This window comes from Parus major, chromosome 1A, assembly GCF_001522545.3.
Source record: "Parus major isolate Abel chromosome 1A, Parus_major1.1, whole genome shotgun sequence".
Classification (NCBI taxonomy): domain Eukaryota; kingdom Metazoa; phylum Chordata; class Aves; order Passeriformes; family Paridae; genus Parus; species Parus major.
The window spans coordinates 42,680,826-42,695,916 of NC_031773.1; the positions used below are offsets into that span (position 1 = coordinate 42,680,826).

Below are 15,091 nucleotides of genomic sequence, written 5' to 3' on the forward strand. Positions count from 1 at the left end.
AATTACGTACCCATACATATCTGAGAGTGTGGTTTATGCACGTCTGTGATCTGTTGATCCCGTCTTCTCTGGCTCTAAAAGTGTGGTGCTAATGAGCTTTTGTGATCTCAGCAGGGTGAAGAGAGCTATAAATGAGACTGATATTTGCCCTAGCTTGGGCAGTTTGAAGTCCATCAGGCATATATAGTCCTAATTTGTTACAGAATCATTATGATCTGAATGTATTGAGATGCAAAGCCCCACCAGGTTCTTGTGCAGCAGGAACTCAGTTTCCTGAGTTAGACCACAAAGGAAGTGACCTTGTGTTTAACTGCATTCCAATTGCCAACATCTTGATCTGCAGAGAAGATGAGTTCCTAAGATTTGTGGGGTTATTTTGGGCATTTCGGAGTGTGGTGGATATTTTTGTTGAATATGTTGTTCATTCTGGAGAGAAAACACATTGTTTGTGAAATTTTATAGTGAGCTCTTCATTAAAAAGGCCCATACTTTGCAACTGTGAACTCATTTCCAGTTTTTAGCGAAGGAATGGTTCATTAAGGCAGATCTCACTGTTCACAGTATTGAAGCTGTATGTGATTCTCCATTTAGTAGAAAAGTAGAATTAAAACTATTAAATGTTACATTTATTTATAAATATTCAATCTTAGTATTAAAATATTAAGATATATTCAGTTAGCACTTACTTGTCTTTAATTGCTAGCTGTATGAAATTACTTGGAGTTAAACCATGAATTGTTCATTAACTGTTGACAGCAGACAGTATTTTAAGGATTCACCTTTCAAACTCATTGATTGTCCATCTAATTTGTATGCCTGTGTTGTCTTTCTCTTATAACGTGTTTTTAATATGTGTAGTCTTTGTAGTACTTCTGTATCCTAGCATTTCCTCATTCTTCCTTAATTTTTTGTTGCACAGTTTGTTTCCTACAATTTGGCATCTCTAACATTTGTATTTACCTTGAGCTGTCCTAATTCTGAAATGAATTTTGTGCTTGAAGATAGAGAAATCTATTTTGAACCTCTTCAAATCTGGTGTTTTTAACCAAATGCACTGACAAAAAAAGGGAAGGATTATCATTCAGTGGGTGACAAAGGAGGTTAGGGAAGAGGATATATCTCATCAACTATGCACATTTGTAGTATAGCTTTACATTTGAGCTTCACTCCCATCCCTTCTTATATCCTCTGGAGAGAATAAGCAGATTCCATAGTGTGGTTCATTTCATTTCTGTATGAATGTCTAAAGCAGGGTAGGTGTGTTGTACTCTTAAGAACATATTTCTCCCCAAAGAGTATAGAGGGGGGCTGGGGGGCAGCGGGGGGATCAGATCTAGAGCTGTACAATGAAGCAGCCAATTTGGGGATGATGAATTCCATCCCAGGCTATCAGTTCCACTGTTACTGCCCAAGCATCTCATATTTGCTTGAGTCCCATTGACTTAACCAAAACCCTCAAGCATATATCAATGCATTGTAATTAGTTTTGATAAGCAGAAGATTTTGCTGATTGTTTTCCTGAAGCTTTTTGCAGTTATAACCATATTCCTGTAAAAAAAAAAAAAAATCAATAGTGTTCTTGTAAAAAATCAGTAACTTTAAATAAGTTGAAGTACAGTGTCTGAAGTCAAAGGCATGATAAGGAGGCTAGTATAATTTTATGTATACTTTTAGGTGCACATTAAAAGAAAATTGTACACATTCAAACAGCATAAATGGTTGGTATAACATTTCTCATGCACCTGATAAAGATCTGAAAATCCTGCTAAGTTTCCCTGCCAAATATCAGGTATGTACACCTAGTTTTATGTGTGTTTGTTTATTGTGACTTAAAATACATAATTTTGTTGCTTATTGAAGCTTGTCTTCTTTTATCACCATGTTCCATATATTAGTTCCTCTTACCCCAACAACTGGCAAATATCTTTAAAATCTCAGTAAGCTGAATGTATGAATTAGGTAGATGTTCTCTTCCTCTCCTGTGAAAAGTATTCTGAAGAAGCCTATGAACCATGAAGTTAAGTCAAAAATTCAAATATTCACTATGCTAACTCAGGCAATGTTTCCATTGTATCACTGTATCAGCTATTTTAATCTATCCTGTAACTGTATATCAAGTGCAGTATGGAAGTTCTGAGCTTTGTAACAAGTTAGAAAACATTCACTGGGGCACATATGCTAACACAAATTCTTAAGTGCTTGATACTAGTCTTTACTCTGTATCTGTTCACAGCACACGCAGCCTTGAATATTTGATTATCAACTATTGTGACTGGCCACTTAATCTGCACGCTATTGTTTCTGATTTCCTGATTGAATGCACTAATGTAATCATATTTGTAAAGCACTCTCAGCCAGAAACAAAGGATAATTCATTACAATATAAGTTCTGTTTCATAATTAAGTGCTCTTTGGTTATGGATGCAAACGATCTCTCTCTGTGAAGATTGTTACTTAAATATTTTTAAAGAAATATAACAGCATATAACACAGCAAATTTCTAGTTTTAAAATCCAAAATTATTGAAGACTGCTTGCTAACATACCATAGAGATCCATTTAATTTCTGGAAGCAACCGATGCTGTTACTTTCAGAACTATTTTTGTATGACTTCTTCAGTTGGGAGAGTCACTCTCCTTTGAGAGTTTACAAAGTGAATTGTCTGCTTTCACCACAAAAATTTTCGTTTTGTGCATTTCATAGTTTGTCGTTTTCTGTAAAGACAAGGTGGTTATTTAGCAAGTATAACAAAACCTCCCTGTTGTATTCTTTTTTTTATTGTTTTATAGGTTGTTGTGACTGCAAATGTAAGCAAAGTCCTTACTTTCTGTATGATAAAAATTGTAACAGCTCTTGAAATATTTTATGAAAATGTAGTGCTGAAAAATTCATCCTGTTTCTGCAATCTAACCACTCGGATGATAACTGATAACGGTATGTTTTATTATTACCTGTATTTAATGCTTATTCACTGCCCTTTAATACAGGGGAGTATTGCACAAATATAGGCCTAATGAGTGTGAAAGTATGTAATGCTTTTAATTAAATATCACAGAAGAAAATTCATATTTTTTCGAGTGATTTGAGTATGATCGCATTGTTCTTGGTGATTAAAGTTTTCTTAATATGGAATCCTTTGTAGAAGTAGTAACTCACATTACCCTGTGGCTGGAAGCAGCTTCTTCAGTTGACCCTGTGGCAGTGCAGTGCTTTAGCATTAGAATATTTATTTACATTGTGCCATTAATAACTGTCTAAGGAAACTTAAGATAAATGGAATGACAATGAAGCTGGCTGGAGCAATTGAAGCAGTATTAGTCTAGTGCTTTGCCTTGACAAATTAACCCATCTTAATTCTTCTCTAATCTGCAAACAGAATTTGTTTTTGCAAGAAACTGTACTAGCATAAATAAGAGGAGAATCTAATTATTAATGTCTTTACAATAAATAATCTTAACATTTAATTAACTGTTTCAACCTAACTTAGACACTGTAAGAAAATGTGCAGAGGATTAGAAGAAAAAGAGATGGTTTAGGGGCAATTTGGTGGGTACATCCTTTTGACTTGATTTCATTCATCCTTCTGAATTATTGGTTGAATCATTTTGCAATAATATTTACACCACTTTGCTCACCAATGGCTCTCAAATACCTGAGCAGTTTGTATTGGATGTGCAATTTTTTTGTATCTAATGGGCAGCTCCAAGTTTTAGAATGAAGTAGTAAATTACTGAATGTCTGGATTTTTGAGCTGTTCTCCAGGTTTTGGTGTCAAGGACCTGATCATAATCCTTCACAGTGCAGCGTTACTTAACTAACAGTAGGGCAACATCCCCCTTGCATCTCTTCAAGAGTCTGTATAGAAGCACAAAGCTTTTTTAACAGATTGGCCTTACAACTTCTTGAAGTTGCTTATGTTAGAATGTGAGAGTTTGAATCTAAACTAAGGAACAGATAGCAAACACAAGGATTCCCACGTGTTCTTAGGTGACTTGAAGAGGAAACAGAAAATTCACACAAATGCCTCTATCTCTTGCTCATTAATATAGCCCAAAGGACATGGAATACTGTGCATGAAATGATTCTCTTACAGAACCATGGTGTAGGAGGAGGAATGAAATGTTACCAAGTATTTTCAAGGATCTGTTGTTCTGAAGAGCTCAGTGCTACAAAGAACTCACTCTCTCTTGGGGACCCTTGCCCCTGGAGAAGGTTCTTTGGAACATTTGAACCTCAGGAGGCTGTATGGGAAAAGCTCCTCCAGCATCACAGAAGTGTTGTGTCAGTTTCCTGTCCAGTATTGGGAATTGAGAAGGAAAGACTGTCACTAGAAGATGACAGCTGGAGTGATATCCATGAGTATTTTCATCTGTTTAGCTGTCTTTAGGAAACACTATTAGTGGATTTTTAAGAAGGAAATGTCCTTTATTGACCCAGTCCCAAAAGCCATGTTTTCTTCTAATTATGGACTACATAGTTTGGTTCTCTGTCTTCACAGACTAAAGCTTCCTCTTAATTCCATTAGCAGGTTTTCAGAGAACAGTTGTTATGGAAGCCAGCTCACCTTGCCTGTGCTTTGTGCCAAAAATGAGCCCTTTGGCAGTGTTAACCAGGAGGCTGTGAGGTTAGCTTGTGCCTGCCAGTATTACTGCCACTCACGTGCTCCTGTGAGCTGAGATGTCTTACTGGATAATTCAGATGTGAAGTAACATTGACTATTTATGGTATCTCCTGTAAAGTGGCCTCCGTTTCACAAGAGGATGCACTTGCAAAACTCCTTTAGGTATCATTTCCTGGAAGAAACATTTTGAAAGTACCCACTACTCAGTGAAGTCTAATGCATTTTAAAAGGTCAGCCCGGACCATACAGAAAATAATAGGTTCCATGAATTTCAACACAGACAGAATCAGGAAAGCATATTTGACAGTGTTGTTTTTCAGGTATTCATACAAGCTTAAAAGAAAAGACAAGCTTTGCCAGAAGGAGATAAATTCCTTACTTTTACTTACTACTCCTAGTAAAATACTAGGAGTATTTTACTTTTTCTGTAGCTCATGGCTTGAGACCTTTCTCATATATTAATTTAGGCAATTGTCAATGTGTCAGATTTCTGCTGGTAACTAGATTTCTGGAGATGCACATAGGTGTTTGATGAAGGATTTCAGAATGTCTGTCTGTACTCATCCACATCTTTAAGCATAAAAATGTCATTAAAGTCAAACTCTGCTATCCATTTAGTAAGGTGTTTGAACATGAGTGGTCCCAAGGGCTGTTCCTAACAAGCAGTTCAGATGACCTTTGCAGTGAACACCCATGCTGCCATGTGGAGGTAGGAGATACCTACATTAACAATGCACTTGTAGGCAAAACTGGCTTTCATCTGAACAAGCCAGCCTGTGATAAAGACAAAGCTTTCTCTACCTGTGCAAGATAGATATACTTAAAATCTGTGTAACTTTTCTGGATTAAAAAACTAGCTACTTTCTAGCACAGAGAAGTCAGGAAAGTCTCCAAACACGAGTTTCATTTGATCTCAGGCAGTCATTCATTTCACAGACTACACATCTGCAGGCACACAGATGAAAGAGACCATGGCTTAAGTGGTATATGTCTAATTCTACTGTTCGATGTGGTATTCTGCTCATAAGAGAAGATACTCTTTCATACCACAGCTGCCAGTGAATTGTTGGTATAGTAATTGCTAGCTGAAATAATGGCAAATTGACTCATGCAATCATAAAAGATTTAAATAGGATGAAAATTGCTACTGCATAGATTACAAAAGGAGACTCTGAAACCAAGTCTGTGAGACAGAAAGAGAGAGAAGTATGGTATGGTGGGGTCTCTTGCATTAGAACAGTCTGGTGTGTTAGAAGACTTGAATTCAGGGTCTGGTTTATACCACAGCCACATATCACTGTGTGCTTTCTGAGAGATGATTTCATATCCCTGCTTCACTGTAGCATTTCCTTATCTATCCTGACAATAACATTACTTTTATTTGTCATACGGTGGTGGCATCAAGCTTAATTAATATGTGTGTATAAAGCATTGGTATAACTCAGCTGGGGAGTGCTGTGGAAGGACAAAATCTGGCTATTTTTATCAGTCAGAAGTGTGAGTGAATGTATGAGAGAAGGTGCATACCAAGTAGAGAACAGCTACTTCGAGATTTCAACTCAAACTATTTTTAAACAGTTATTTCTTGTAATATCCAGCATATACCTAACATGTGCATTTTTCCAGATTGTCTAGTTCTCGAAGCATCACTGTCCTCAAGCTCTTGGAATATCACACAAACATTTCAGTTGAAAAAGTAAGAGCCTGATTCTTGTTAAAGTTCATTGTGGGGTTGGTGTGTGTGTGTGTGTGTGTGGGAAAGTAACTAAAGTCATTCATCATTCTTTATTTTTGTATTTATCGAGGAACTACATGTCACTAAAGATAGTCAGATCTGTTTTCTTGGCCCACTTCCTCCTCCTTCTCTTTTATTTTTTTTCCCTTAAAAAGCTACTTCTTCTGATGACTCTCTTATTTAATAGGACCATGGAAACTAACTGTAGGAGAGTCATTACAATGACTGAATTTATGACAAGTGCCTGAAGAGATAATAAAGGATGTCACAATGACATTAAAATTCTTTTTGTCCTTGGGTAAAAGGTGGGCCCCTGGTACTCAGTATAAGGCCTAGATTAGAGCAGTCAAGAGATTCTTTAAAATCACTTTGTGAAGCTGTTTTAAATTAGACCCAGATGCAATTTAAATATGGTCCACAGGTAACATGAATATAATTAAACCAGAAAGTAACATCTAATCTGCTAATAGGAATAATGAATACCTATTGTTCTTTAGACATTATTTTTCATACTCTTTGTTGAGAGCTGGCAGAGGAAGCATTCATGCCCAGTACGTGGCCTAACACTTTATGATAGGTGGTTGTTAATATTTAGAAAGATCTGGCTAATATATGCTGTAGGTAACTGCAGTGTTCCCATTCAGAATTCTCCTCCCCTATGCAAAAAGGCTAATTCAGAAGCACCTGGGATGAAATAAAACTTTCTTTTTGGGAAGTGGCACATCACTTCCCTGTCCCTGAAGGAGCACAGGGAAGGATCTGTCTTTCTCTAAATCAGAGCATTTCTCAGCACGTTTGGGGAGGGACTGTGCTACTCTTGGCTCTCTTCCGTATTGGTAGAAGCATTGCAGAGCAAGACAGGGACAAACTAGTCTTCCAACAAGCATATTTTTTGGTAGATGAAGGCAATAGCAAGCTGGCAATACTTCCTAGCACTGTACGCATAGAACAGAGATTCAGATAAGCTGGAAAAAAATCAGTGATGGTTTTCTTCCCTTTTATGGTTAAAAAGTACTACCTGGCCACTCATGTACTGTAAATCACAGTAAAATGTAACACAAAGTGTTTCCTCTGCTTCCTGCTTTTTTTTGAAATTAATGACTCTCAGCATCTCAATACGGATTGTATTTCATACTAAATTTCTTCTCAGAATAAGTACAGCAGAACAGTAGGCTTGGAGGGTAAACAGACTTTTACCCATTTCATTACATGTTTGCTTGGTTTTTCCCTTGGGTTTACGCTTTTTTCTGTCACTTGAAATTTGACATTCATGGCTGAATCTGGATTGAGTTCCCGTGTCTTACAAAAACTCTGTTTCTGTGTTACCAGCTGCTCACGGTGTATACACAAGGGTGAGTGTGCCAGCTGCAAATGGATACGTGTCTCTCCTGTCACCACCTGCCAGGTGAAGTTTGCTGGGGAAAACTGGAATCCCCTGTGATGGCTTTTTATTGTATTTTTTACATTGGAGCAGCAATCTGTCTCTTTTTTATATTGACATGGAGAAATTCTTATTTTTTTCCAGGATGATTGCAGTGCAGCTGTTTCCAAGGGGATCACCACTGTGCGGAAAACAGAGGTTAGTTACCGTTTTAAGATCAGCATTATTAAGGCTCTCTGAGGGAGAAAATTATTTAAAATGGGAGGACTATGCAGAAAAAATAGAGATATGGATGAGTAGGCAGTCGTTCACAAAGTAAGGTAATGCAGAATTTGGACTGCTAATACTTTTCCTTAGTGTTCTGTTGGTGTTAAAAGGTATCAGCAAAAACTTGTGTTTCAGATGCAGGCATTGAGACAGCAAACACTGCAATTGTCATGTGCCTACCTGTAGATGCAGTGTTTACAAGATTGCTTTAAATGCCAAAGTCCCTGTGTGCTGGATTTAGTCACTCCACGGGAACCATCATGCAGAGGGCTGGAACATGTGAGCTGACCAACAACAACAACAAAAAAGGAGAACATTTCAGGCTTAAAATCTTACCTAGATATAAAAGCATGTTTCAGTTCTGCTGTCACAGCCAACTCTGGGAAACTAAGCTTCTGAGTCTCAAACCTCTTCCTCATTTTATGCAGCCAGATCACAGCTTCTCCTGAAACAGCTGCCAGGGGAGCAGAAGGAAGGGGAGGATGTGCCACCCAGTTTCTGCATAACAGAGAAGTGGCTTCAGGATGAGTCCAGGAACTGAAATCCATGGGTGTTAGTAAATCTCTGGTTCACACTTTCAGAAAAATTTTCCTTGTTTCCAGGCTGTAGACAAAACTGGAGATGGATCCACACAAGCTGGATCATTGGGAAGGAAGAAGTTCACTAGTCCTGCCAAAATACCTGCTGAATTCTCTACAGAATTCATATAGACACTATGTGTGCATAAAATCTAAATTATTTGTCTCATTGGCCAGCCCTTTAACCTTCTGATCATAGGTCAGCCCTTTAACCACAAGATTATCCCTTCATTCTTTATGAAATCAAAATGTTTTTGTTTTCTCATAAAACTGAGTGATCTTTTTATCAGTGGTTGCTTATGACATGCAGGTGTTAGAGAAGAAATGAGTAGTGGAGAGAAAATTGACTGATGAGTAAGTACATAGAGATTTGCTGCCCACACTTTTTGGTTTCAGCTTTTCTGTGAGTGATGCTTCGTTGTTATAAATAGTGACTGTGTTCTTATCTCTAAGTGTTTCTTTAGAACTACTCAAACTTCTACCTCTCAAGACAGGGATTACCTCTTAAATTCAGCTGCTCAGCTGATGTTTCTTAAACAAAATCATAAAACACATCTTGTTTTTCACAGAGACATGTGGGATTGTAATACTTGTGCTTCTGAGCATTAATATTCTGGATTCGATCTGCATTTAAAGCATTATGTCTGGTGAAAGAACAGAAAAAATTCTTCTTTGCTCTGCTTCCAAGTGCATTAATTTGACATTGGTAAATAGTTGGAATTGCCTAGGAGATGGCTTTCTTCCACATGCCTTATCTTGGAAAGACAGTGATGGACAAGGCAGTGAAAGCACCAGAGGCAGTGCAAAGGCAGATGTTTATTTAGAAGTGATTGATCCATTCAGAGAGCTTGAAATTGCATTTGAAATCCTGCTCTCCTTTGACTGCTTGCGCTATAAGGAGAACATACTGGAGAGTAGAGAAAGAGGGTTTGTGTTTTCCCACAACCCCAGCTGAGCATTTAGATTAATATACTTTTTTCAGTGCCAGCCCCAGCCCTCCTCCTGACTCCAGCTGCTGGTTTCTATGCGTGCACCTTCCCCCTCCCCTGCCGGAGCAGCAGCTGGAGTGGTTGGATTGAGTACGCTTGGCTAGGGAACTGATTTGGCTGGAAATCACCGTTATCTTTCAGCAGGTTATTTTTCATCTAGGCCAGTTCCCTGATCCAGTTCTTCAGGCCCTGTGCAGGAGGGGCTGTGCCAGAGAGGGACTCCCCAGGGTGGCAGACACCTCTTAGCTTGGGCTAGTCTTTCTGAGACCTGCAGCCATGCTAGCCACACCTCTGAGGATGTGCTGGCACGGATCACACAGCCCCAGGGAAGTGTTAGGACTGTCCAGGGGAGGGGGGAGGAGGCTGCAGCTCAGAAATATGGAACTCTATTGAAGCTGACAGGGCTGTGCTGATTTACATTACCTGAGGACCTGGTGCACGCTTCCTGTATGTCTCTTTGCATGTTTACACTTTCATCACATGCCTCACAACTAGTGATTTTTATAAATATCCTTCTGCCTCTCTGCTCTGGCCCCTCTTGCCCTGGGCATTGCTCCCCCTACCATCTAGCAACTGGAAGGTCAGTGGCTGGCTGGCACTGGGGAAACGAGCACTGCAGACCCCAGGGAGGATGCAGAAGGTCCTTCCTGCCTTCAGTGAGGAAATTATTGGTTTCTTTTGCTGCTGAGGCAGATTATGGTGGTCAAGCTGGGTGGGAATCAGACTCTTGAGGTCATCTTACCTCAGTGCTGTGACTGCACTGACTCCATGAGGCCAGGGCAGGATGCCATGAGGGAGTCTGTGCTGTGTAACCTCAGGGAAGGCATGGTTTCAGAGGGGGCTGAAACTTTCTGAGTGAACAATCCTTTCCATGGTTTCTTCATGGGCTAAGAAAGGAAGCAAGGCAGGTAATCTGAAGCACTCTGGTGTTTGGTGCCTGGCAAAGAGACCAGTGGGAGCCCTGCTGCACCCCTGAGCAATGGGTGCCTGGCATTTCTCTCACCAGGGTTCACAGCCCTGGTGCTGTCTGGGGGATCTCCACGTCTTCGTGTGATACTGTGGGATTCTGGTGCTTCAGGGCTCCCTGATGGTTAGCAGTGAGAACCCAAAGCTGTGTTTTCCTCCTTTGTGTGGTATTTGGCTTCTGGATTTGTGTGAGGATATTGGCTGTCCTTGGTGCACTGGAGGTTGGACACAAGCAGAAGGAGAGGATGCATGGGAAGAAAAGTGGTTTGCTGGCTTTGATTTTTGCTTCAGTTGTTTTGTCTCAAGAATTAAACTGATTTCCAGATTATTGTGGGAGTGAATTTTCCCCCGCCGGCTGTTTGTGAGGGATTTTCTTTGCCTTCCTCTATTATCAATATGAGAGGTCATCTTGGTGGCCCTTTTGCAGGCCCCCTGGCCCCAGCCTTTGCACTCTCTGGCCTTTTCCTAAGGCACAAGTTGCAGCTTTCAATCAGTGGTGACAGATCCCTCATTTGCTCTGGAGTGCTCTGGCATCCAGTGAACTATAGCATGTGGGAACAATGTGCCGAGACCTTTTTGAAATGGTCAAAGTGCTGTGACCCTGGTGGTCCCCTCAGGCTACCAGCCCAAAGTCCTTATCAGCGCTGTTTTGGGTACATGAAATGATTAATGGTGAGAAAAACCTGTGGGATGGACTTTCCTAGAGGCTTTGCACCAGCATCCTTAACAGGATCAGGAAGACTGAACTTCCCAGTGAATGTGTCCGCAGGTGCAAGCAAAAAACCAGGATCATCACAGTGCTCTAAAAGCTCAATTTAAACTAGTCTAAAATTGAGCTAAAAGGTTTGCCTGAGAAGGTCCCAAACAGTTTGTGGTTTCACGTGCGTATTTTCCTGTTTTTTTGAATGTTTCAGTTTGTTGTCTGAAAGATGGAGAGGAAGCCGTCTGTGTGATTGTAAAACTGGGGAAGCAGCAAAACTGGTTAAACATGAGATGCCATCAAAAATATCAAGTGAATACAGTAGGGAAAAAATACCTCTTCTTGCTCAGTAGTGTTAGTAAGTTAGAGTAAGTAAATATAGACAAAGAAAAGCACAGTTTTTCTGCAAGACTGACAACATCACGGCAAACTAGAGTTATTTTTAAATGCTGGAGAACTTCTTAGCGTAAAAATGAGATACCAAAAGACTCCCCTGCAGTTGTTTTGTACCTTTAGTTCTATGTATGACTTTGAAAAGACTTTCTAGTAAAGCTAATTCTGGGGCGCTTTCTCAAATTTTCATTCGAGGATTTGACCCTGCTTCCCCTTTTCAGGTCACGAAAGATGCCTTCATTTGTTCATCTGATCTCTCATAGTGACAGCACCATGGGTTTTGTCTTGCCTTGTTTTTTAATTCTTCAGGGGTCACATGAAACGTATCATTTCAAGCTGGGTTTTTATGCTGCCTACTACTAAAGGACTGTGATTGCTTTGGGCAACTTTGTTATTAGTTAAATTGAAATATAAAATACGTAGGTAAAAATAGTTGGCTTGTAATGAAGTTGTGATTGACACTGCTTCCCAGGATTAAGTTTAACAGGATCTGAAATTAATAATAAAAATGTATCCCAATGCCATAAAATCTGCATTCCTGAGTGGTGGTTGTTTTTACAGCTGTTGCTTATCTGCCCAGCCTTTTCATAACCAGATCTTGTTTTGCTTTCTTTCCTAATAGCATATCAGCATTCAATCCATTGAACCTTTGTGGATTTCTACATTAGGCAAAAGTGAAATAACAGTCAAAGGAGAAAACTTTACACGTGCATCAGGCATAAAACTGATACTGACTGGAATCACTGGCTGTAAACCAGACGTGTGAGTCAAACCAAAAAGTAACACTATGTACCTTGCGTGGTGAAAATTATATCCATTTTGCTCTAGCAATATGGCTGTGTGAACAGTTGTCATGTACCTCTCCTCAGCAGAGCAGGGGATGCTCTGCATTCCTTTACTTATACTTCCACTTTAAATTACCAAAGGATGGAAATGAATTTGGTGTTTGAGTACAACACAAGGGATGGATGAGTTGTCAATTCTCTCAGCAGCAGTAGGACAGTTTTGTATCTGTGTCTCTCTGTGCCTTCTAGAAGGCATCAAGTAGTTAGGTCACAGGAAAACCTCAGCTTTTGTTTGAATCTCCTCTGCTTCAAAATATTCCTAATATATTCTAGGATTCTGATTGTAAAGCACAGACACCATGCCAGGGAAGGAAATCTCTAGTACAGCTCAAATTTTTCTGTTGATGATTACACAGTGTAAACCCCTAGATAATTAGGCATTCTTATTCTGAATCAGTTATTTTCAGGTGCAGCTGCAATGGCTGCCTGTGGTTAGGAAGCCCATTTTACATAGCTAGCACTTGAAAAGGTAGTGTTCAGTTTTTGCTTCAACCATAAGTTTTCAGGGGACCACAGAAAAAAAAAAGGAGAGAGGGAGGGTAAGACAGGAAGTAGAGAGAAAGAGGAAGGAGTGAAAAAATGTGAGGAAAGAGAGAAAGAAAAAGAAGAAATAAAAGGAAAATGAAGATTGTTATTCTTGACTGGCTCATGGACCATGGTGGTAGCATGAAGTATGCAGTAAACAGCACAGTCACACATTGCATTACATAGCCTCATCCCAGGGCTGATTATCTATACTGTTTTCTGTGATTATTGTGTCACATAGCAACTTCATTCAAACGATGCCCTACTTTATTTCTTCAACTCCCTGCTCTCTTTCCACCTCCATCTGGCAGCTCAGACAGAAATTCAGTTCTCTTTTCTCCTTGCCACTTGCTGTAGGCTATAGGCTTAGTGTAGTAACACCAATGAGTGGCATCTGTGTCTCAGTGTTTGTTTTCTTTCTTCTCCAGCATTAAAGTTAGAAATGTGCTAAATGATACACAAATGACATTTGCTCTCCCACCAACACGTAAAGAGGCCAAAAGTATATGTATCCAGGCTAATGGGAAAAAATGTTCACCACCAATGACCCTGCATTACGTTTCACTACCATCATGTACTAGAATTACACCAAATACCTCCTGGATCAGGTAGGTTTGTCTTTGTGTAGTTTTTATGTACTTATCCAAATGTAGTTGCACTGAGCCAATATGAGCCTTCTTCCTTGGCCAGACCGCAGATGAAGCAAGCTTTGAAGACTGCTGTAACCTGTTGTGTTGGATGAATTTAAGCCTGTGAAGTGATTTAACAGATAGGGTTATAGTAGCTGCAAGATGGATTCTGTAGACTTCTTCTGCCCACTTCAGGTCTCCTTTATAGAAGTCAAAAGTAGCCTATCCCTACTAAGCCTAAACCCAAAATACGGATAGCATGCATAAATTCTAACTCAAATTAAGTTTGATTTCTTGATGCTAATACGGCATTCATCTGTGAAACAGTATAAAGTATCAGTGGATTGGAAGTGAAGTGAAAATAATCATCATTGCACTGATGTACACAGACTTACTTTACAATATGATTCCCTAAAGCCAAAAGAGCCCTTTTCAAGCCTTTGCTGTGTTCTGCAGGAGACTCACAGATCTGGTGAAAGACTTACAGGATGATTTAAAGGATATTCTCTGGCACAGCTTTCCACCTCTCCCTCTGCTTTCACAGTTTTTACCTGTTCTCACATTCTGAATCTGATATCTTGTCGAGTGAGGATTTGAGGTAATGGGTTGGGCTGACAGCTGCAGCAACTGAGCAGCCAGGATGCGTGCCCTCATCTCCAGGTGAGAGGCAGCTCAGGCAGCTGGAAATTAATAATACCTTAAGCCACTCCAACTCTGTACAGCATAAATTGTGAGCCAGAGCCCTCAGACACAAGCACCATTGTGTGCTGAGACAGATGGTCTGAACACCGCCGAGAATGTTTCCTGTGAGGTGCCTGGCATGATGGGCTGGTCCGGAAGAAGGCAAGAATAAGCACAGGCTGGGGCAGTGAAACACCATGATGCTCTTTCTTCGAGGCAGAATATTTAATCATGGTCTAGTTCTTGTGCTGCATAAATAGAAAAAAAGTTGGAGAGTCCCTGAAAAAAAGGGGTATACGTGTGGAAGCAATTAAGTCATGTTGTTTTGGGGTAGCAAAAGTATTTACCATTATTTTATAAAGAAAGAGAGGAAGTACACTGCATAGCTCAGATTATCTTTTTCTGCAGTTTGACTTCGTGTTGTCTGCTACCAAAGCAAAATGCACTTGAGTAGTTTATTCACAACAGGATTAATGCAGGACATGTTTGTGGGAAAAGAGATAATATTAACTTCCCTTTCTCCCCATGTTTGTTTTTGTTTTGTTTTGCTTTGGCTTTTGCAGTGGTGGTCGCAAAATTACTACAACTGGTAGAAATTTTAATGTGGTGGACAGTGTGATTATTTCAGATGACCAGAGATCAAACCTCACAGTAAGTCTTATCTCCTTTGTAATACCAAATAGAGGTCTCTTCACCTCTAGGTTAGCATTTGGTTTTGTTCTTAAGATTTGAGGAGACCTCAGCATTTTCCAACCACTTGCCAGGGACTTGTGAGTCACCC

General features: G+C 39.8%; 1 protein-coding gene across 1 annotated transcript in view; it reads left to right on the top strand.

Annotated features, from left to right (window-relative positions):
• PLXNC1 (plexin C1) overlaps nucleotides 1-15,091 on the top strand; it is a 70,102-nt gene that overhangs the window by 17,476 nt on the left and 37,535 nt on the right. The window contains exons 5-12 of the mRNA XM_015627728.1: nucleotides 1,675-1,789; nucleotides 2,790-2,934; nucleotides 6,248-6,317; nucleotides 7,686-7,761; nucleotides 7,882-7,935; nucleotides 12,253-12,392; nucleotides 13,429-13,608; nucleotides 14,874-14,961. Coding sequence (XP_015483214.1) covers nucleotides 1,675-1,789; nucleotides 2,790-2,934; nucleotides 6,248-6,317; nucleotides 7,686-7,761; nucleotides 7,882-7,935; nucleotides 12,253-12,392; nucleotides 13,429-13,608; nucleotides 14,874-14,961 — 868 coding nt within the window. The remainder of the gene's footprint in view (nucleotides 1-1,674; nucleotides 1,790-2,789; nucleotides 2,935-6,247; nucleotides 6,318-7,685; nucleotides 7,762-7,881; nucleotides 7,936-12,252; nucleotides 12,393-13,428; nucleotides 13,609-14,873; nucleotides 14,962-15,091) is intronic.